Raw genomic sequence first — 23,656 nt, 5'->3', positions numbered from 1 at the left:
TAGAAGGACTAGGGGGCATTCCATGAAGTTAGCAAGTAGCACATTTAAGACTAATCGGAGAAAATTCTTTTTCACTCAACGCACAATAAATCTCTGGAATTTGTTGCCAGAGGATGTGGTTAGTGCTGTTAGTGTAGCTGGGTTCAAAAAAGGTTTGGATAAGTTCTTGGAAGAGAAGTCCATTAACTGCTATTAATCAAGTTTACTTAGGGAATAGTCACTGCTATTAATTGCATCAGTAGCATGGGATCTTCTAGGTGTTTGGGTAATTGCCAGGTTCTTGTGGCCTGGTTTGGCCTCTGTTGGAAACAGGATGCTGGGCTTGATGGACCCTTGGTCTGACCCAGCATGGCAATTTCTTATGTTCTTATGTTCTTATGTTCTTATGTCTGTCAGACCCGACCAGTGAGACGTTCTCGTCCAACATAAGTCCAACATAATATTTGCCCTGATGCAGATTTCGAAACGTTGCCAACGTCGGCGGCTTCCGTAAAGAAATGGAAGCGGTTATAGCAGCTTCAATTTGAGAAGTTGGAGCGGCTTTCGGCCGAGAAGACCATCGGCTTAAAGTTTTTAAGATAAGTTTCTATTAGCCAATAAGACATTTGGTTGAAGTCATCAGAAATTGTTGGAACGTGGAAGTCGGGATACGAGAGGCTATTTTGCCCCTTTTGAACAGGTTACTGTCTGTATTCTGTCGGGCGGCACCATTGAATATCACTGCAGTTGTCTTTGAGCAGAAGAACAGAAGCCGGCAGGCTCTAAATTCAAGTTAAAACAAAAAAAAAATTTTCAACTACTGCAGTTGTTTGGTTACAACATTAGAAGCCCGTCAGGCTCTGATTGAGTTATAATATTTGAAATCAAGAGTTGTTTATCCGGAAGCCTATCAGGCTCTGATTGAGTCACAATATCAGAAATGAAGAGTCTTAAAGTCACATTTTTAAAAAAATATATATTTTCAATAAACTCAGAATAAAATTGAGTCAGTAGACCAGTGATTGTACCAACTCGGCTTTGCAATCATTTAATCACTGTTTGTTAACAGAATGATTGAGCCGGTGCTGAGGTCTACTCCTTTTCATTAAAATTTCATAAAATTATATGGATGCTTAAGCAATGTAAAAAATTTCCATAAATTTTAAATAATTATTTTGTTTGAGATAGCAACTCTTAGTAGTAGGTAACTTTATGGGTGCCCATACATTAATAACTAGGTGAATCTTGGTGCCTTCTATCTTAACCAGTCCATCGTCATGCCAACATTGTTTCCCAGGCCCCATTTGCACGAAGGTGAATGAGCCCTGCACAATTTGTACTGCAAGCGAGTCTTAGCCTTCTATCTGAAGCAGAAGCCTATAAGACAGTACATCCAACTTTGTTTCTTTTGATAGAAATAGGTTGGGCAATGGCATTGTCAAACAGACACTATCAAATTGGCTAGCAGATTGCAACTTCTTCTGTTATGCCCAGGCAGGACTGCATCTTGAGGGTCATGTCAAGGCTCATTCTGTCCGAGCCACGGCAGCCTCAGTGGCCTGCTTGCAAGCAGTTCCCGTGGAGGAGATTTGCAAGTTTGCAACGTGGATTTCTCTCCACATATTCACATCTCACTATTGCTAGGATAGGGATGGCTGATGCAACAGTAGGTTTGGCCAATCTGTCCTTTGAAATCTGAGGTATAGAACCCAGCTCTGTCCTGCCTAGGGCCCATTGTTTGGGTACCGTTGTACCTGTTGGCACCTGGTTTGGGTGTCTATTGGTCCCCTTTTATGTTGAACAGCCTGTAGCAAGGGATTCACCCATGTGTGAGGACTATCATCATGCTTATCCTTGGAGAAAAAGTTGCTTACCTGTAACAGGTTTTCGAGGACAGCATAAGAACATAAGAAATTGCCATACTGAGTCAGACCAAGGGTCCATCAAGCCCAGCATCCTGTTTCCAACAGTGGCCAATCCAGGCCATAAGAACCTGGCAAGTACCCAAAAACTAAGTCTATTCCATGTTACCATTGCTAGTAATAGCGGTGGTTATTATCTAAGTCAACTTAATTAATAGCAGGTAATGGACTTCTCCAAGAAATTATCCAATCCTTTTTTAAACACAGCTATACTAACTGCACTAACCACATCCTCTGACAACAAATTCCAGAGTTTAATTATGCGTTGAGTGAAAAAGAACTTACTCCGATTAGTTTTAAATGTGCCACATGCTAACTTCATGGAGTGCCCCCTAGTCTTTCTATTATCCGAAAGAGTAAATAACCGATTAAAATCATGAGAGGTCTAGAAACGGGTAGATGTGAAACACCCCTATCATATCCCCCCTCAGCCGTCTCTTCTCCAAGCTGAAAAGTCCTAATCTCTTTAGTCTTTCCTCATAGGGGAGCTGTTCCATTCCCTTTATCATTTTGGTCGCCCTTCTCTGTATCTTCTCCATCGCAATTATATCTTTTTTGAGATGCGGCGACCAGAATTGTACACAGTACTCAAGGTGCGGTCTCACCATGGAACGATGCAGAGGCAATATGACATTTTCCATTTTATTCACCATTCCCTTTCTAATAATTCCCATCCTGTTTGCTTTTTTAACTGCCACGGCACACTGAACAGACTATTTCAATGTGTTGTCCACTATAATGCCTAGATCTCTTTCTTGGGTAGTAACACCTAATATGGAACCTAACATTGTGTAACTATAGCATGGGTTATTTTTCCCTATATGCATCACCTTGCACTTGTCCACATTAAATTTCATCAGCCATTTTGATGCCCAATTTTCCAGCCTCAGAAGGTCTTCCTGCAATTTATCACAACTCAGAAAGGAACTCAGAAGCAAGGAAAACAAATGGCGGAAAAGCCCCTCTAAGACAGCCCTACTTACCTTTAAAGAGTGCCTAAACGCATATAGAAAAGACATCAACAAAACCAAGAAAGAATTCTTCTCCAAAAAGTTACACCACTTCATATTCGACTCAAGAGCACTTTTCTCTTACGTATCAGCCCTCACTAAACCATCCACACCCATCATACCAGATGATCAAGCGCTCAACAAAGCCAACGAACTGGCAGACTTCTTTGACAAAAAAATCTCCACTCTTGTCGCCCCCCTCAAGGTTCCCTCACCGCACTCTAATCACTCAGCTTCCTACAGTACCCAACCATCGGACCCATCCAACCAACAACTTAATACTACCCAAGTCACACTCGATACATTCGAACCCACGTCCACCATAGAAATAGAAAACATCCTCAAGAAGATCAAGCCTTCATCCCATCCTTTGGATCACATCCCCTCCAATCTGCTGAGCTCCATCCCCAACATCATTGCCAAACCAGTGGCAGACATCATCAACTGCTCCCTCACTGAAGGCCATGTCCCTAATCAACTCAAGCTGTCAATGCTCAAGCCTCTCCTCAAAAAACCTAACCTTCCCACTACTGACCCAGCCAACTTCAGACCTATAGCAAACCTACCAATGATCGCCAAAATTATGGAGAAAATTGTAAATAGACAATTTTCAGAATTCCTCGATGATAACAACATCCTCACCACAAACCAATTCGGTTTTCGTAAAACCCGGAACACCGAATCCCTACTAGCTTCACTATCAGACACCATTATATTCAATCTGGAAAAAGGTCAACCCTGCCTCCTCGCTTTACTGGATCTATCCTCAGCGTTTGATACAGTGAGCCACACATGCCTACTTCAGCGTCTTTCAGATATAGGCATTACAGGATCAGCGTTCAAATGGTTCAAATCGTTTCTAGATAACAGGTTCTACAAGGTCAAAGTGAACAACAAAGAGTCTCACCCCATAGAATCCAAGATGGGAGTACCACAAGGATCCTCACTGTCACCCACACTTTTCAATATCTATCTTCTCCCACTCTGTCACCTACTTACCAACCTCAAGCTAACACATTTCCTTTATGCGGATGACATTCAAATACTCATTCCTATAGCTGAATCTCTACACAAAACTATGGCATACTGGAATAAATGCCTCACAGCAATCAATAACCTACTCGCCAGCCTCAACCTTGTACTAAACACGAACAAAACAGAAATCCTACTCATAGCTCCTGAAAATCACTCTCCACCCATCGCTCCAACGGCTAGCCAAGGTCCAGTCACTTCTTCCCCGCCACAAGTAAGAGACCTGGGTGTACTGCTGGACAACAGATTCAACCTCAACAAGTTAGTAAATAACACCACGAAAGAATGCTTCTTTAAATTGCAAACACTAAAGAAACTAAAACCACTACTAAACTACAGAGACTTCCGCCTGGTCCTACAGGCCATCATACTCCCAAAACTGGACTACTGCAATTCTCTCCTTCTGGGCCTTCCCGCCTGCACCACCAAACCACTCCAGATGGTAATGAACGCCACGGCCAGAATTCTCTCAAACACCAAAAAAAGGGAACATATCACCCCCATCCTTCAGCAGCTCCATTGGCTACCGATTAAATACAGGATTCACTTTAAAACCATTATGATGATACACAAAGCCCTACACAACATCGCGCCTCTCAACTTAACTTACCAACTCCAGCTACACACTTCCAAGAAACCAACCAGAAGCGCATACAAGAACCTGCTAATCACCCAGCCGGCAAAAACCTCACTGAGGAAACGCGCAATATCCACAGCGGGCCCCACACTCTGGAATTCACTCCCTCCAGACCTTCGCCTTGAACCCTGCCATAATACATTCAAAAAGAAACTAAAGACTTGGTTCTTCACACAAGCTTTCCCGGAGAACTAAGAGCAGGAAGAGCTAATACTTTATCAGTTTAGCCTATGACCAGACCCACCTGTCGTCCATAAGTTCTTGAAGAGCTCATCATTGAATCTTAATCAACCTCGATTGTTTACTGTAATCTCCTCTAATCTCTATGTTATCTGTTAAAATGTTAAAATGTAAAATGTATTTATAATGTTATTTATAATGTTATTTGTTATAATGTAAGCCGCCCACGTGGCGACAGTTTTATTTCACTGTACACCGGTGTGATATGTATTTTATACAGGAAAGTCGGTTTATAAAAACTAAAAATAAATAAATAAATCTGCTTGTTAGTCCTCATGAAACCCACCCGCCGTCCCATGGAGTTGGGTTTTTCCTATTGTTTCATTTATATCTAATTCTATGTTAATAAGACTGAAGAGGAACCCCACATGAATGGTGCAGTAAAGGGCATGCTGGGCATGCCCAGCGTAGCAAGTCAAAGTTCTAGAAACTGTGACATAAGTTTTCTGTGTTGGGCTCCATCTGATGATGTCACCCATGTTTGAGGACTAACATCCTGCTGTTCTTGGAGAATACCTGTTACAGGTAAGCAACTCTGCTTTATTTTTCAAGCAAAAAATGGAGTTATATAATTTTTTGCTTTCTTCCTAGGTTTAGCTTTGAACTGGACGATGAATATACTGCAATGTACAAAGGTATGTTGCTTTAATCTTCAAATTACAACTGTTTATTTGTAGCTGACCCTGGTGTATGTAATTTTATTCTGTTTTACCTATAGTTCTAGATGCTGTGAAAGTTCATAAGGATTCATGGCCGTTCCTGGAACCTGTAGATGAGTCGTATGCTCCAAATTATTATGAAATCATTAAGGTAGGTGAACTTACTTATGCTTCCCTTGCATGGCAACAGGGTTTGTGGGGAGACAGCAGAAGCAGAGAGAGACAGAAAGTTGCCTTATACCTAACAATCATGTCTGGCTTTGGCACAGTGCAGTCAGGAAGGTTGCACTGATACAATCCTAGCTGCTGTGGGCAAAGCTCTAGCTGGTGTGAGATGGACACTGCTGTCCAAGAGTATATTGGTTTGCCCCTGGCAGGTCTCTGCCAGAAGTCTGGCTAGCATGGGAAGAGCACACTTACAAAATTCCCTAGTTCCCTTACCGGTGTATGTAGAATTTGCCAACATAGGCTTTAGCTCTTCTGTGACACTGATACATTTGCAGAGTCCCATGGATATCTCGAGCATGGAGAAGAAGCTCAATGGAGGCCAGTATATCACAAAAGAAGAGTTTGTGGGTGACATGAAGACCATGTTTCGGAACTGCCTCAAGTACAATGGGGAGAACAGCGGTAAGGAGAATTGGGCAGCTGTCTGGGCCAGTACTCAGCTCAAGAAAACCATGCTTGTTTGTGGCTGTCAAGGCCAAGAGATGCCCACCTCTGGCTGTATGCTTGTTACTCTGCAATCAATCTTGTAGTATGCTCCACATAGTTTTATATTATGAAGATGAGATTAAATACTGATTTTGTTCCATCAGTTTCCTGTTATAGATTCTCCCCTCTCTGTTTCCCCCAGCCACTGGTGTTGGGATACTTTGTCAATTTTAAACAGTAAACACAATGGCATAACTTTCAATAATAGTTATGTTCAGCTGACTTCTGAGTTTTTTGGTGGGGTTTTTTTTTTTTCTAATTTAATTTAAATGCTTTTCATTGTTAGGTTAAGGCGAGTTACATTCGGGTACAGCAGGTATTTCTCTGTTCTCTGAGGGCATACATTCTAAGTTTGTACCTGAAGCAATGAAGGGTGAAGTGACTTGCACAATGTCTCAAGGAGCATCAGTGGGATTTTAACCCTGGCTTCCCTGGATCTCAGCCATAATCTTCTATTCTCAGGATTGGCTGAGGTTGAGGATGCTGTGGAGACAACCACCACAGCCCCTAGCAGGGAGCGAGTCACCATTGATTTGTAACCCTGATGTCCATGATTGCACTGTGCTGGAAGGGGCACTGGTGTGTGCCCCCCCCCCCCCCCCAGCTGAGGATTGTCACTACATTGGCTGGGCTGAAGTGAGTCAGGAGGGGGATATAAAATAAGTAGAAATCCCCCCCCCCCCTGCAAAGAGTTCAATATTAAGTGGGCCAGTGAGCAGGAAAGTTACCTGGAAGTTTAGTAGAACATAGCCAGATAAGGGTTCTGCTGAATATTTTCAGTTAGTTATCTGGGTAACTTCAGAACAGATTTTTTTTTCTGTCCAGACTTACCAGGCTAGCTTTAGTCTGGTAGATCTGGAATGCACCCTTTCACTGCCTCTTTCTCTGGGTAATGAGTTACCCAGACAAAATTTAGTCAGAGTAGGAGAAAATATTCAAATCTTGGGTTTTGTCTAGGTAATTCAAGAAGCTTTATGCCTAGACTCTGAATATTGACCTCCATGTAATTGTAAAAAAAAAAAAAAAAAAGCTCATGACACTGGAGCCCAATAACCACCAGTTCCCTGTACGTACCCGGATCAGTCCAGGCCATGGGTTAAGTCCCCGTTCCAGCAGGTGGAGACAGACTAGAATTTTGAGGCTTGCCCATATAAGGACGGAACCTACCCAGGAACCCTCAGTATTTGTCTGTCTCCAGCAGGTGGAACATCTCACCCTTTTGGTTCCCTGTTAGCTTGCCCTCTCTGTCTTCTCTTTTCTCTGGGGCAAGCTCACGCAAGTACCTCTTTTTGTTTGCTTCTTATTTATTAAAAAAAAAAAAATTTATTTGAGAGAATTTCTCTCACTGACTGTGTTTAGGGCAGACACTTCTGTCTCCCTCGCTCTTGGGGTTCCTAGGAGGGCTTCGCCCCTTGATGATTATCAGCCTAGGTTCCCTTCCCGGTGACCTGTGTGGGTGATACTGGTGGGGCCAGTCCCTCTCCCCACTGCTGCCGTGCCCCGAGATGCCCATTCCTCGGATGTGCCTTTCAGGGATGAGATACATTCCCCTGACTCTGTAAAAAAAAAAAATAATAATAATTTTGTATCTTATATTACACAGATTTTTTATTGTATTTTTTTGTTCATACAGTTCTTTGTATTGAAGAAAAAAAAAAAAGAACAAAGAATTAAGGCAGCAATTTATTTGTTGAGGAGACAGCGGAGTTTGTTCTCCCGCCAAGCTCCTCTGCGACTCTCAGCTCAGCTGTTTTTAATCTGTATCGCGGCTCCTGCTTAATGCTGCGGCCAGTTTCCTGTACTGCCTGTGGAGAGTTGGCCTCCCGACTCTCCCGTGAGGGGTTATGTTCTCGGTGCCTTTTGGGGGGGGTGAGGGCCCCTCTCTCGAACCGCCACAAAATAAACCTCGGGGAAGGACTCCCCGCCGTGCTGCTAAGCCGTTCCCGTGCCGGGGGTCGCGTGGGAACGGTGGCCATTTTGGGTTTCCCTGACTCTTCTCTTCCTGCTTCCCCGGCAGCAGAGGACCCAATTTCTACACTTTTACTCCCCGATTTGAGCCCGGTTGGCTCTTGGGGTGTGGGCCCGGAACCCCCCTCACCTCACCTGCCCCCCCCGGTGCAAAATTCGGCCCAGACTCCTTTTTCTTCAGATTTTGTTTTATTGATGCATGAGTCTTACTTGGCCAGTTTACAAAAGGTGGTGCACCCCCCCTCCTATTGTTTCCCCCCTCCAAACCCTCCTGATGTACCTGTGCCCTCCCCTATGGTTGTTCAGGACCCTCCGGATCCCATTAGGGTTTGTGTAGTCCCGGGAGCTCCCCCTCCTCCGGCGGACCCCCCCCCCCCCCCCCCCCAGCCTTCTTTGGACCTTTTTGATGTGGGGGATGAGGATTCCTCTGCCCAGGCTCCCCCCTTAGAGGGTGATGATCCTCGTGTCCTGCACTTATTTCGCCGGGAGGAGCTGGAGCCTCTTATTCCCTTTGTTCTTCAGGAATTCGGAATTCATGCCCCCCTCCCCCCCCACCAGATGATTCTGTGACGGCTGCTATGACTTCAAACGCGGACCCGGTCCTGGCGGAACTCAGGACCTTACCGTGTACTTTTCCTTTTCATCCTATGCATCGCTTGCTCCTCCTTAGGGAATGGGAGTCCCCAGAGACGGGTCTCTGCGTTGGCAGAGCTATGGATAAACTATACCCGCTCCCTGAGGACTGCCTGGATATGTTAAAAATTCATAAGGTGGATTCTTCTGTCACCGCTGTGACCAAACGCACTACCATTCCCCTGGTGGGCTCTACAGCATTATGGGATGTGCAGGACCGTAAGCTTGAATTTTATTTGAAGCGTATTTTTGAAGTCTTGGCTCTTGGTGTCCGGGCGACAATTTGCAGCAGTCTCATGCAGCGGGCAAGCCTTAGGTGGATGCAGCAATTACTCAGCACCCAGGATCTCCCATCTGCAGAGACTGAGCAAGCTGAACGTTTGGAGGGTACTATAGCTTATGGTGCTGATGCACTATGTGATTTGCTTCGGGTCCAAGCTAAGGCTATGGTTTCTGCGGTCTCCGCCAGACATCTTCTCTGGTTACGCAATTGGTCTGCTGATGCTTCTTCCAAGGCTCGGTTGGGCACTCTTCCTTTTAAGGGCAAGTTGCTCTTTGGTGAGGACCTGGAACAGCTTATTTTAAGTCCTTGGGGGAAAACAAGGTTCATAAGCTGCCAGAGGACCATCCCAAACAGTCGAAGTCCTTTTTCCCCACTCACTCTCACTTCAGGGGGAATCGCCGTTACGGCAACAGGGCCATGGCTCCGTCTCCAGGGGGCGTGGCCAGATCCCAGCCTTGGTCTCATTCCTTTCGTGGCCGTCGAGGTTTCCGAGATAGCCATCAGCAACCCGCTTCCGTTAAGTCAGCGCCCCAATGAGATTCGGCCGGTCCATTCCTCCGAACGAAACTTAGGTGGGCGTCTTTCTCTGTTTCTCGAGGAGTGGGCCAAAATCACATCCGATCTCTGGGTCCTCGAAGTGATAGAACACGGCTACGCGTTAGAGTTTGCCAGACACCCACCGGATCTATACATCGTGTCCCCTTGCAGCCGTTCCAAGCGGCCAGCAGTTTGTCTCACACCCTGTTGAATCTTCAGGAATTGGGGGCGATCCTTCCGGTCCCGGTACACGAAAGGGGCGCCGGCCAATATTCAATTTACTTCGTGGTTCCCAAAAAGGATGATTCCTTCCGCCCCATTCTGTATCAAGAGGGTCAATTGGGCCCTCAAGGTTCCCCTTTTCAAGATGGAAACCCTGCGAGCAGTTATTGCAGCAGTTCGTCCCAGGGAATTTCTCGCTTCCCTAGATCTGAAGGAGGCTTACTTTCATATCCCCATTCGTCAGGAACATCAAAGGTTCCTTCGGTTTCAGATCCTAGGTCAGTACTTCCAGTTTCAAGCTCTCCCATTCGGTCTCGCCACTGCTTCCCGCACTTTTACCAAGATCATGGTAGTTGTTGCGGCAGCTGTTCGTCGGGAGGGGATCTTAGTCCATCCTTACCTGGACGATTGGCTGATAAGGGCCAAGTCCGCCTCTCTCTGCACGCTTGCGGTAGACAGAGTTTTAGCCCTTCTCACGTCTCTTGGTTGGATAATCAACTACCCCAAAAGCAATTTTCGGCCCTCTCAAGCGCTGGAATTTTTAGGAGCTCTTTTCAACACTCGGATCGGGAAAGTTTTTCTCTCGGACTCGCGGACAATCAACCTGATAGATCAGTTGAACACCTTTATCTCTTTACCTCTTCCCACGGCGAGAGATTATCTTCAGGTTCTAGGGTCCATGGCTTCCACGATCAATCTCGTCCCCTGGGATCTTGCTCATATGCGTCCCTTACAGAAAGCATTGTTGTCCCGTTGGAAGCCGATGTCCGAGCAGTATCAGGAAATTCTTCCTCTCTCCGATTCTACCATCGCCAGCATACAGTGGTGGTTTTCCCCAGCCCACCTTCTCAAGGGAATGCCTCTTTTGACTCCCTCTTGGATCATAGTAACGACAGATGCCAGTCTCTCCGGATGGGGAGCTGTCTGCCAATCTCAAGTGACTCAAGGGTTCTGGTCCCTATCCCAGTCTCGGTGGCACATCAATCATCTAGAAGCCCGAGCGGTTCGTCTGGCCCTCAAGGTTTTTCTTCCTCTGATTCGCCACAAAGCGGTCCGAGTACTGTCAGACAATTCCACCATGGTGGCTTACATAAATCAACAAGGGGGGACTCGAAGTCGTCTAATGGCGCTAGAGGCCAGCAAGCTTTTTCTCTGGGCAGAGAGGCACTTGGCTCGTCTGCAGCTTCCCACATAGCGGGAACAGAAAATGTTCAAGCCGACTTCCTCAGTCATCAACATCTCAATCCCGGCGAGTGGGAGTTATCAGACGTAGTGATGGATCTAATAGTGCGCAGGTGGGGTCCCCCTCACCTAGATCTCATGGCGACGCTAGCCAACGCCAAGGCCCCCCGGTTCTTCAGCCGGTGGAGGGAGCATTGTTCAGAAGGGGTGGACGCACTGGTTCTTCCCTGGCCCTCCGACATTCTTCTCTACGTGTTCCCGCCTTGGCCGTTGGTGGGGAAGGTTCTTCAGAGAATAGAGCTCCATCGAGGTCCGGTCATTCTCGTGGCCCCCGAATGGCCCCGCCGGCCGTGGTTCACGGATCTCGTGAATCTAACTGTGGACGGACCCCTTCATCTCGGTCATCTGCCCCATCTCCTGCGGCAGGGTCCCATATTTTCCGATCAGGCAGATCGCTTCTGTCTAGCGGCATGGCTTTTGAACGTAGACGCTTGAGATGCAGAGGTTATAAGGAAGAATTCATTGCCACCCTCCTCAGGGCTCGCAAACAGTCAACATCCCTTACTTACGTTCGGGTCTGGAAAGTATTTGAAAATGTCTGCGAAGAGTTGGGTGTCTCTGCTCGCTCGCCTTCTGTTGCAGTGATACTTTCTTTTCTTCAACGTGGTCTCTCCAAGGGTCTTTCGGTCAGCTCTTTGCGCGTTCAGGTCTCAGCTCTTGGTTCCCTCCTGGGAACCATTGAAAGTCGGCCGGTCGCCTCTCATCCAGATGTTGTTTGTTTTCTCGGAGACGCTAAGCATCTAAAGCCGCCTGTCAGGTCTATTTTTCCTTCAAGGAATTTGAATTTGGTACTTCGAGCTCTCTGTTCGGCTCCGTTCGAGCCTCTTCGTCATGCCACTCTAAAGGACTTGACTCTCAAGACTGTTTTCCTGGTTGCTATTTGTTCAGCCAGAAGAGTGTCTCAGCTTCAAGCTCTTTCTTGTAGAGACCCTTTCTTGCGTTTTTCGGACTCGGGCGTCTCCCTAAAGACCGTACCTTCCTTTTTACCCAAGGTTGTTTCGTCTTTTCATATTAACCAGTCGGTTGAGCTCCCCGCTTTTTCACCAGAAGATATCGCTGCTCCTGGTGGTAGCGATCTTCGTCGTCTCGAGTCTTATTGCGTTATCTTGAGATCACTAATGATTTTCGTGTCTCTGATCATCTGTTTGTCCTCTGGAGTGGGCCCAACAAGGGAAAGCAAGCATCTAAGGCTACTATCGCTCGTTGGTTAAAGGAGGCGATTTCCTCTGCTTATATTTGCAAGGGCCGCTCGGTTCCTAGCGGCCTTAAAGCTCATTCGTTACGTTCTCAAGCAACCTCTTGGGCAGAGTCTCTCTTGGTATCGCCGCAAGAAATTTGTAGGGCGGCTACATGGAAATCTCTTCATACATTTGCTCGTCATTACCGCCTCAACGTTCAGGCTCCAGTTTTTGGTTCCTTTGGTTGTCAGGTCCTTCGAGCGGGACTTTCTGGGTCCCACCCTTTGTAGGGAAGATTTGGGACATCCCATGGTCTGGACTGATCCGGGTACGTACAGGGAAAGGAAAATTAGTTCTTACCTGATAATTTTCATTCCTGTAGTACCATGGATCAGTCCAGACACCCGCCCATTTCCTATTCTGTCCGCTCGAATTTTTTCCTCCGTATAGGATTTTTTTCTCTGTTTTGATTCCTGCATCATCTTTCTGGAATTTGCTATTAGGCACCGGAAGCATCTTTACGATGATCAGGGGTAGATATACAAGAGCGTTCTTAGTTACGCAGTTCATTAAATTGTTTGGTTATTAGTTATTTCAAGTTAATCTTACTATTTATCCTGGTACTTACTTGATCTTCTACTTTTCTGCTTTGACAATGGTTATACTGCGGGTTCCTGGGTAGGTTCTGTCCTTATATGGGCTAGCCTCAAAATTCTAGTCTGTCTCCACCTGCTGGAATGGGGACTTAACCCATGGTCTGGACTGATCGTGGTACTACAGGAACGAAAATGATCAGGTAAGAACTAATTTTCCTTTCCAATTGAGCTGAAGCCCAGAGGAGCAGGAGGATACTGCGAGAGCCGCCTCCACCCTTCCTTGCCAAAAAAAAAGTAACAACCAATGCACTTAAAAGGTTGGAGGAGCAGGGTATTTCAACATGCCCAAGTTGAAGTGCCACTTTAAGAATTAGAAATTGTGGGGTTCTTGTGTTTGATCTTCTTTTTTTTTTTTGTGGGGGATTGATACAGAATACACCAAGATGGCATACAACTTGGAAAGATGTTTCCACAAAGCCATGCTGAAGCACTTCCCAGGGGATGATGCAGACACAGACGAGGAGTTTTGGATCAGAGTGGATGAAAAGGAGAAGAGGGAGAAGAGGAGAAGCCGTCCAGGGCGCTCCGGCACTGGAGGTTGGAGCAAGTCCAGAGATGAAGGGTACAGAAAACAGCCCCCTGAGAATGGAAAGTCGCATAGGACTCCTTCCAAGGAGGCTCCAAGTGATGGAGCACAGCGGCATCCCCAGGGAATGGGGACTTCTAATAGGTCAAGATTCCCTTCACTGCATTATGGTGGAATGTCCCACCAAGCACCTCACCCAGCTCGAATGGTATGGACTCACTAGTAGAAAAATACAAAAAAAAACCCCACCTATTTTCCTCCAAATTCTTTCCTTATTGAAGATTGTGCACTAATGCATTCTTTCAACTTTCTTTACTGTCTCCCTCTACTTCATATCTCAATATCAAATAGTATTAAATTTTATCTAAACACCTGTTTGTATTTTTTGGGGTTTGTGTTTTTATTTTTTGTTAACTTTAAAATGTATCAAAATGAGTGGTGATTTCCTGCGGGTGGAGGGGTGTGGTGTTTATGATTAGAAGTTGCATAAATCAGGCAAATTGTAATGGTTGGGAAAACAGTCAAGCTTACTGGATTGTTAAATCCAAAATTATTTAAAAGAACGTGAAGGTAATTAATTTGCAGACTTTGTTTCCTTCAAAGCTGTGAGGAGGAGTCTGACTACTGAAAACATAACAAGACATCCAAATTTTATTATCTTAGATTTTAGAAAGCCTGAGTAGAGGTTGATGTCTTTGAAAGGAGGAATGGTTATCAAATTTCAAATGGCATGGCTGTCTGTTTTCAGTCACTTTAAGTCCCTTCATAATACTAAGCCTGTCACTGTTCAGGACACTGCTGATGCTCACTCCTTCCCTTCTCTCTGTCCCTACTCTGCATGTTCAGCGACCAGCAGTCCCTGGTATGTTTATGCCCCCGAATGGCGCTGATCCAGCTCATCTCTACAGCTCACCAAGAGTGCCAGATCCTCATCTGGGAGATCCGATTCAGCAGCACCAGCACTTTACAATGCAGGTAATGAGTATTCCTCTCACTGTAAAGAAACTGCTTAGCAGTGCCTGGGGTGTTTTAGCATTCGTGTGTCATAATAGTGTTGAAGATTGGTCAACACAAGGGGAAAGTGTTTCAGACCTTGGCCCTTGCTCTCCTCAGGATCCTCTGTGGGGTTTAGTGTGTTACATTTCATTTAGTCTCTTGAAAATAGACTTAACAGCTCATTTTCCTTTGGGATCCTGGGGGACTGGCTTTGATCTCTTTCATTCACTTAACACTAGTTCCCAAATAGTAAATGGGCAGCCTGCATGGGGTATGCAGAACCATTTTTAAAAACCATGCTCTGGCTGCTTTCTGGGATTCCTTCTTTTGAAGGTAAAGAATATTTCAGAAAGCACAATTGAGTATATACTCCTGAGCCTTACACATGATCTGCAATAGCTTTAGAGTTGTTATTTGTCCATGACAGTACTGCCACGTGGACGATCTGGGGTTTGGCTCCTGAGCTTGACTTTATGCTCCTCAGGCTGGCCAGGGCTGGGAGTGCTTTAGAGGTAAAATTCATAGCCCCAGAGAGAGAGGATATCCTAGTTGCCACAATGGTGGTACCTAACTAACTAGACCCAGAGTGTATGTGTATTGGGTTCTGGAGGGAGCCATAGCCCTTGACCCCGCCACAGTATTGTGATTGTGATGACTGGGCTAGACAGGAAGGAGAAAACCCTCACTTGCTAATAAAAGTTTATGGTGTAGCCCAGAAGATGTCTGCTTCACTTGAGCCCCAGTGGAGCAAGAGGAAAGTGCTAAGCCTTATCTACGCCGCTCCCCCCCCCCCCCCAGGTTTTCTAGAACGCAACCCCTCCCCCATAATTGAATTCATCTCCAACAACATCAACATTGAAACCCCAGCAATCATTCTTGGAGACTTCAATCTTCACGTAGACGCACCCCAACTCACCTCATCCTGCGAAACCTTTCTTTTTTTCCCTTCAAGCCATTGGTTTCAATCAGATTATCTCTTCACCTACCCACAAAGCTGGACACTCCCTAGACCTGATTTTCATTAACCAATGTATTCACTCTCCCAACTCTCCCCCCTGCTCCACCCGTTCCCTGGTCAGATCACTTTCTCATTGAAACCCTACTATCTATAAACGCCCCCATCACACAGAACCTCACACAGAGCACCACCATCATGTTCAGAAAACCCTGTACGAACGAGGACCTTATTTCTGCAATTTCCGATGCGCTACCTGATCTTGACTGCTCCAACCCCGACGCAGCCCTGTCCTCCTGGAGCAATCTCACCTGCAACATAGCCAATAAACTATGTCCTGTATCCACACGTGAACTGCGACCCGCCTCAAAAAATAACCAACCCTGGTACACTGATCTAAAAATACTCAAAAACAACCTCAGACAGAGAGAGAGAATCTGGCGAAAGGACCCCTCACCGCAACACACTTCCAGCTTCAAAACTGCCCTCCACCCCTACAGACAGGCCACCCTCAAATCCAAACGCGATTTCTATGCCTCCAAAATACACCAGTATGCCTACAATCCAAAGGCCCTATTCTCCTACGTTGCCTCCCTGACCAAATCTGCACTCCCCCCCCCCATTCCAGACAATGAAGCTCTGACTAAATGTGAAGAACTAGCTCTGCACTTCCACACAAAAATTGCCAACATCCTCTGAGTCCCCACTCCCTCTCACTCCACCCATTCTAGCCTGGTCCCTATCACAGCCTCCCTCGACTCACTAGATCTTACCTCATCCAAGGAAGTTGAATCTATTCTAAGAAAACTCAAACCAGCCAGCTGCACTATGGACACCATCCCCACTAGCTCCCCTTCTCTCCATCCCCAACACTATCTCCAAACCCCTAGCTGACATAAACTCCTCGCTCTCAGCTGGCCTAGTCCCTGATTCCCTCAAACAAGCAATAGTCAAACCCCTCCTCAAAAAACCTTCATTAAACTCCAGTGACCCCCTCGAACTTCCGACCCATCTCAAACCCTTCCCTTCATTTCCAAAATTATGGAAAAGATTGTCAACACCCAATTCACTGACTATCTAGAAAGTAACAAGTTCCTCCACCCATCTCAGTTCAGTTTTCGCAAAAACTTGAACACAGAAACCCTCTTGCTCTCACTATCTGATCACCTCATCAGAGGACTGGATCAAGGTCACTGCCACCTCCTGGCCCTATTGGACATCTCAGCTGCCTTTGACACCATCAATCACAACCTCCTCCTCTCCCGCCTATCGGAAATTGGAATTACCGGCCTTGCCCTGATGTGGTTCAAATTCTGTTTATCCAATAGGAAATTCTCTGTTAAAATCGGCAGTGCAGAATCCACTCCTTACTCATTGTCCCAAGGTATCCCGCAGGGTTCTTCCCTCTCCTCCACACTATTTAACATTTATCTCACACTGCTATGTCACCTCCTATCGGACCTTGGTCTTAATTTCTACCTATATGCAGACGACGTCCAAATTATTATCCCCATCCAAAACTCACTCTCCAAGGCCTTAAAGCGCTGGGAGTCCTGCCTAATGTCCATCAATCAACTGCTCACAAACCTCCACCTGGCTTTAAACCCCAACAAAACTGAACTGCTCCTCATCTCACCACACCAAACTCCCAAACCTCTCCACAGAATCCTGCCTTTCAAACCATTTCCTCCACGTCTGTCGTGTGAGACCTAGGTGTCCTCCTCGACCAACACTTGAATTTAAAGAAGCATATCAACTCCATCCTCAAGGAGGGCTTCTATAAGCTGAATGTCCTAAAAAAAACTAAAACCTCTACTACATTCTCCTGACTTCCGCATAGTTACTCAGGCCACCCTTTCCTCCAAACTGGATTATTGTAACTCCCTTTTGCTCGGATTGCCCTACTCCACAATAAAACCCCTCCAAATGCTTCAGAACGCATTTGCTAGGACCATCACAAACGCCAAGAAATCCACCCACATTACCCCATCCTTAAAGACTTACACTGGCTCCCCATCCCATCTCGTATTCTCTACAAATCCCTCTCCATCATTCATAAATCCATCTACTGTCACAGCTCCAACTGGCTAGACGAACCCCTCAGTCTTATCCTCTCCGATCGTCCCACCAAATCAAACAATAAAGGCTCCCTTCAGGTACCATCTCTAAAGAAGGCACACCTCTCATCCACAAGAGACTGTGCCATCTCCATTGCTGGTCCTTCTCAATGGAATGCTCTTCCCTCCTTTCTTTGCCTTGAGCCTTGTCCTGCCAAATTCAAAAAGAAACTAAAGACTTGGCTCTTTAAACAAGCATACCCTGACTAATCCGCCTCTCCTTCTCCCACTCTCCCCCCTTGCATCTCCCTCCTCCTTCCCCCCCCCCCCCCCCATTTCAGCTTAGCCTGTATAAAGTCGTACTTTTCATTGTATAAATTATCACTGTTATCTTGTTCCTTTGTATCCACATTATTTAGTTTTATCTTATTCCATTATTGATACATAATTTATCAACATATACTTCATTCTCTATATGCATTTTGTTCCTCTTCCGGGCCCCTTCAGCCTCTTTGTTTTTGTTTTTTCTCCCCCTCCCCCCCCCCCCCCCCCCCCCCCCCCCCCCCCCCCCCCCCCCCCCCCCCCCCCCTCCTGTTCATTGTCATCCTGTTCATTGTCATTTCCACCTGCTCGCAGTTATTATGTAAACTGGCATGATGTTCCACACTAATGTCGGTATATAAAATCTTTAAATAAATAAATAAATAAGCTGAAAAACAAACAAAAAAAACCCCTACCTATTTTATTTTGTTTGCACGGGACGTCCTTCTCTTCTCTTCCTGGAATAGTCTGAATCATGAATACAGGAAAAGAAAAGCTCAGGATGGATAGAATCTTGAGTGCAGTCCTTTGAACCAAGTCTTGATTAAACATAAGAACCTAAGAAATGTCATCCTGGGTTAGACCAACCGTCTATCAAACGCAGGATTCTGTCTCATATGGTGACCAATCCAGGTCACAAATATCTAGTAGGATTCCAAAAAATAGATCCAATCCTGGCTAGCAGATTCCTTGGTTGGGGGTGGGGTGAGAACTCTAGTTCACTTGCTGTTGATAAAATCATATAAGAATACAGTATACCAAGAAATTCAGCCTGATTTGGGGCAGATGTAGTGCCTACTTCATCTGCCCAAAGGACATATCGTTGGCTGTATTTGTGTTTTCTCCTGTTGGTCAGTGTTTTATTGTAGTAAATGGCTTAGCTGATAGGATACTATACAACCTGTAAAATACACACTCGTCTGCCAGCTTTTGAAGAGGCTTATTGTTATTTACCTTGTTTCCTGGATAGCCAGTTTTTGCTGGCGGAGCAGATTAACTACATAGGAACAAAAGAAAGGTGAGTGGGGTTGTAGGTATGAGGTAAAATTAGGAGAGATGGAGGATTAAAAAAATATAAACAAGTAGGGAAAACATGCACAGAGGCAATGGCTTTTGGAACACATTCCAATATAGTTTTATAGAAGGGTGTGATGGAATTCTTAAACAGGAAGTCCTAGACTTGATATTTTGAGTTATGATTGTTATGTTTCTAAATTGACACCTATTATCCAATTTACACTTGTTTTGTCTTTAAGATACCCAGTCACCGCTCAACAAGCACGCTTTGGTGTGCTGATAACCATGAGTTGACATTTCCTAGCGTGTAGCAGATGGACTCAGGACCAATGGGTATAGTGTACTCCTGATAGCAGTTGGAGACAGATCAGATTTCAATCTGACGTCAGTCCTAGTACATATACCCCTGCAGGAAGTGCAACTCTTCAGTATTTTCCGTCTCCATAGCAGTTCGGGACTCTATGCACACTAGCACAGCGATAGAGTAATTTAGCAAATAAAATCAAAACAAGAAGAAATCTTACCTCTACAGACAAGCCCCGCTCTCCTGCGGTGACACCCATTGGGTCCCTCCCCCAGTTGAGAATTCCTGAGGTGATTTCCGCGATCCCTCAGAGGTAAGCCTCGGTCCGGTGGCCGACCCTCTGCGGGGACCTAGCCCCCCGACATTGGGTGAAGCTGAGAGGCAGCAGGAGCAACTTCGAGCACGGCGGTGAAGGTATTTTCCCTCTCCCCCTGCAGCCGGAGATCGCCCAGAACGAGACCGGGAAGCGCCGAGACAAGGTAAGGTAGAAATGTATTTAAAAGTCTCTGGTCTCTGAAGCTCGAGGAGTTGCAGGACCAGTGCACTGGGTTGATCTGCCCTAGCAGGGCTAGACCCCGGTCAGATCCGAGGGTCCTCCCTCATGGAGACCCTCTGAGGTGGTTGCTATATTGTCCGCGTGGTCGCCGTCAACATTTTGATCTGTTCGCCGCCCTGATCCGTGCGCACAGAGGCGAGCCGTGCGCACAAATACCTTGTGCGTACAATGTCGCGTGCCCAAGTACCATGCGCACAAGCGACGTGCATAGCCACGCGCTTACTGTGCCGGGTGCATAACTTCGATCTGTGCGCACAACAGCGCGCACATCTCCCTGAGCGCATACCGATCCTATGTGCACAACTTTGACGCACCAGAGTGCATAACTAAGCCTATTTATTTATTTATTTTTGGTTTTTTATATACCGATCTTCTTGCATTAGATGCAAATCAAACAGGTTTACAGTGAAACATTAGAACTTGCCTAAGAGCATTACATAGAACTAAGAACATAGAGCAAATAAAATGCTTGTAAGCATTACATAGAACGAGGAATATATAAAAACACTTTTGGTGACATTTTTACGCGCACAAGCCATGGCACCACTGGAAAAGAAGCTCAAGGCTCAGGGCCTTTGCCCAGCATGCCACATTAGAGCTGCACAGCATGAGGAGGCCACAGTTCTGTGTATACAGTGCAAGGAGGCCCTGGGGGATCCAGCCCATGGCCCTCCCCAGCCGGTGTCGGATTCCAGCTTCTCAAACAGTACGCCGGACCTAGCGTCTCCCAGCGGGTCCCTCCCTCAAACGTGGCTCCCCAGGGACACAGCACCTCTTAATTTAGACCCAGCATCTATCTCCTGGGTGGAATTCTTCAAAGGCCTACATACCTTCGTCCACATGCAACCGGGGCCTTCGATAATACAGCCACAACCTGCACCAGAGGACCTCAACATCCAGGGACCCTCTGTGCCCAGGGAAGTGATTCTACTGCCCAGAAGCCCCACCTTCGGGGACACGGATAACTCAGATGAGGAATCAGAACCCCTGGAGGAAGGGCAAATTCCTCCGGGGACAGAGCCCCACCGAACTATGAGACGCTTCTTCACCAAGGACGAGTTCCAGACCCGGTCACTCACAGTTTGAAAGAGCTTGCTATCCCAGGCACATGTGCCTCGGGGGAACCTAAGACGAACCCCCTACTAGAGGGACTCCGTCAGACCTCCCATCATTTCCCACTATTACAAGCAGTCCAGCAGCTAATTGACCTGGAATGGGATGCCCCGGAGACTACGTTCAAAGGGGGGCGTGCTCTGGCAGCCATGTACCCTCTGGACCCAGCTGCCAAAGATCTCCTGGCATGTACGAAAGTGGATACCATGGTCTGCACGGTCTCGAAGTGCACTACTATCCCAGTTGAGGGGAGGAGCAGCATTCAAAGATGCTCAAGACAGACGTCTGGAATCCATCCTCAAACAGTCTTTTGATGTCTCTGCTATGTCTCTAGAGATCGCGGCCTTCTGAGCCGTGGTGACACGCGCCTTCTTATCACAGACCAGGAACAACACTCCGGGGGAAGCCCTGGAACCAGCAGTATCATTCCTAACTGATGCCGCTTCTGATCTGGTGCGCACCGCAGTTAGAGGAATGTCATCTGCCGTGGCATCCAGAAGACAACTCTGGCTCCGAAGCTGGTCAGCCGACGCATCTTCCAAAACGAGACTCACAAGGATGCCCTTCAAGGGAACCCTTCTGTTCGGAAGCGAACTAGAGAAACTAGCCAACAAATGGGGCGAATCCCCACTGCCATGGCTACCGGAGGACAGGATTAAAAGAAACCAGCGACCCTTCCCCTGAACTTCCAGGGGCAGAGGATCACAGCGCTTCAACCCATACAGAAGCATTCAAGCGGCTCGCCCAGCAGGCAGGAGTCAGTCCTTTCGGAACAAGCTAAACAAAAGGAGAGCTGGCTCATGCCCAGGCCCCAGCCCCACCCCACAATGAAAATCAGCCGACCCGTCCAAAGGAAGAAGCCATAGGGGGCAGACTTGCCCTATTCTACCAAAGATGGGTCGAGATAACTTCAGACAAGTGGGTCCTAGCCATCATTCGAGAGGGTTATTACCTGGATTTCCACTACCTCCCTCTGGAAAAGTTTGTGGAAACCCCCTGCCACAACCCTTCCAAGAGGATAACAGTGGAAGCTACACTGACCAGATTGCTAGCCTTAGAGGCTATAACACTGGTGCCCGCACAACAAATAAATACTGGACATTATTCCATCTATTTTATCGTTCTCAAGAAAGAAGGAACGATCCAGCCGCATGGAAACCCTATGCTCGGTAATAAGGGTGATACAACCGGGAGAGTTCCTTACATCCCTGGATCTGTCAGAAGCCTACCTATACATTCCAATCCATCAAGAGCATCAGCGTTTTCTATGCTTCATGATCCTGGACAGTCACTACCAGTTCCAGGCACTACCATTTGGGTTAGCCACAGCACCCCGGACGTTCACCAAGATCATGGTGGTAGTGGCAGCATCACTGAGGAAGGAAGGAATCTTCGTACACCCTTATCTAGACGATTGGCTGATCAGGGCGAAATCCCCAAAGGAAAGTCACCAGGAGACTAACAGAGTCAAAACTCTACTGGAGAGCCTCGGGGGTGGGTGGTCAACACAAACAAGAGCTGTCTGCAGCCCTCCCAGTTTCTAGAATATTTGGGAGTCTGGTTCAACACCAAACAAGACAAGGTCATCCTGACACTGACAAGGAGATCAAAACTGATGACTCTGTTGCGAGCCCTGTTGAGTGAGCTTCGTCCCACGGCATGGGACTACCTCTAAGTTTTCAGCCTCATGGCATCCACACTGGAAGTGGTGCCATGGGCAAGAGCTCACATGAGACCCCTACAGCGCTCACTACTGTCACAATGGAATCTGCTGTCCCAGAACTATACCGTACGTCTTCAGCTCCCGGACAAAGTTCAGACCCAACTACGATGGTGGCTACAAGAAGAGCATCTGAGCCAGGGAGTGAGACTATCCTCACCAACCTGGATCCTGATCACCACGGATGCTAGCCTATGAGGATGGGGGAGCACACTGCCAGGAACTAACCGCTCAGCGGCAATGGAACAAAGAAGAGTCGGGATGAAACATCAATCGCCTAGAAGCCTGGGCAGTCAGACTAGCCTGCCTACAGTTCGGTCACAGACTCTGAGACAAATCAGTCAGAGTAATGTCAGACAACGCCACAACTGTTGTTATTTGTGAAAATTGTGGGTGGATGCTTGGGCCGGTGGCAGATGACCACGCCCCCGGGGGAAGATCCCGAGAGGGGCCACCAGTCAGGCTCAGAGTTGGGAGACAGACACACACGAGATCTTTTATTAAACTGTATAGTGAACCACCAGAGGTGGCAGTAGTGAGCTGGAAGAGCCCGGCTGGGCTGTAGTCCCTCAGGCACTGGAACAGTGATCCCAGGATGGCTGAGCTGTAGAGAAACTGAATATAGTGAGTAGGCAGAGTATGCAGAGTTCAGGAACAGAACCTTGATATAACACTCAGACAATAGTCTCTTGAAGCAGCTCAGAGGCTGGAATGAAGTAGGGCCTCGGAGTGAGTACCTGGTTCCAGGGAAAGCTCTGAGAGAGAGATGATAATTCACTGGTGTTGTAGGCAGCGGTGACTTCCTGGCAGAAGTAGTATTCGGTAGCAGGACAGGGAGCGTGGGCTCTCGAGCAAGTACCAGTTCCAGACTGCGACCTGAAAAGCAAGAGAGAGAGCGAGGCCCCCGATGAGCATGTACCCCTGGTAAAGTCTGAGGAGGCAGAGTAGCAAGGTATGCAGAGAGCGAATCCCATCTGCAGCGATACTTGGAGGAAGCCCTTGCTAACTCGAATAGCTAGCAAAATGAAGACCTTAAGTATCTGGTGAGGATGACTTCATCTCAGGGGGAGACCCCTGAGGTTCGCGCCACAGCTGGTACTTGAGTCGGGGCCGCGTGCGCGCGCCCTTAGGCTTCAGGAGAACATGGCGGAAGGCAGCGTCTAGTCGGTCTGGGAACGC

At 47.0% G+C, this 23,656-nt stretch overlaps 1 protein-coding gene across 1 annotated transcript in view; it reads left to right on the top strand.

The window, feature by feature from the left end:
- The window catches only part of LOC115090579 (cat eye syndrome critical region protein 2), a 394,336-nt gene that overhangs the window by 302,869 nt on the left and 67,811 nt on the right, over positions 1 to 23,656 (top strand). The window contains exons 11-15 of the mRNA XM_029599850.1: positions 5,412 to 5,455; positions 5,539 to 5,630; positions 5,983 to 6,109; positions 13,285 to 13,646; positions 14,285 to 14,413. Of these exons, the coding sequence (XP_029455710.1) occupies positions 5,412 to 5,455; positions 5,539 to 5,630; positions 5,983 to 6,109; positions 13,285 to 13,646; positions 14,285 to 14,413 (754 nt within the window). The remainder of the gene's footprint in view (positions 1 to 5,411; positions 5,456 to 5,538; positions 5,631 to 5,982; positions 6,110 to 13,284; positions 13,647 to 14,284; positions 14,414 to 23,656) is intronic.

The sequence above is a fragment of the Rhinatrema bivittatum genome, chromosome 4 (genome assembly GCF_901001135.1).
Source record: "Rhinatrema bivittatum chromosome 4, aRhiBiv1.1, whole genome shotgun sequence".
Lineage (NCBI taxonomy): Eukaryota > Metazoa > Chordata > Amphibia > Gymnophiona > Rhinatrematidae > Rhinatrema > Rhinatrema bivittatum.
The sequence above is the reverse complement of the archived record's forward strand: the minus strand, read 5'-3'. Positions and strand labels throughout refer to the sequence as shown.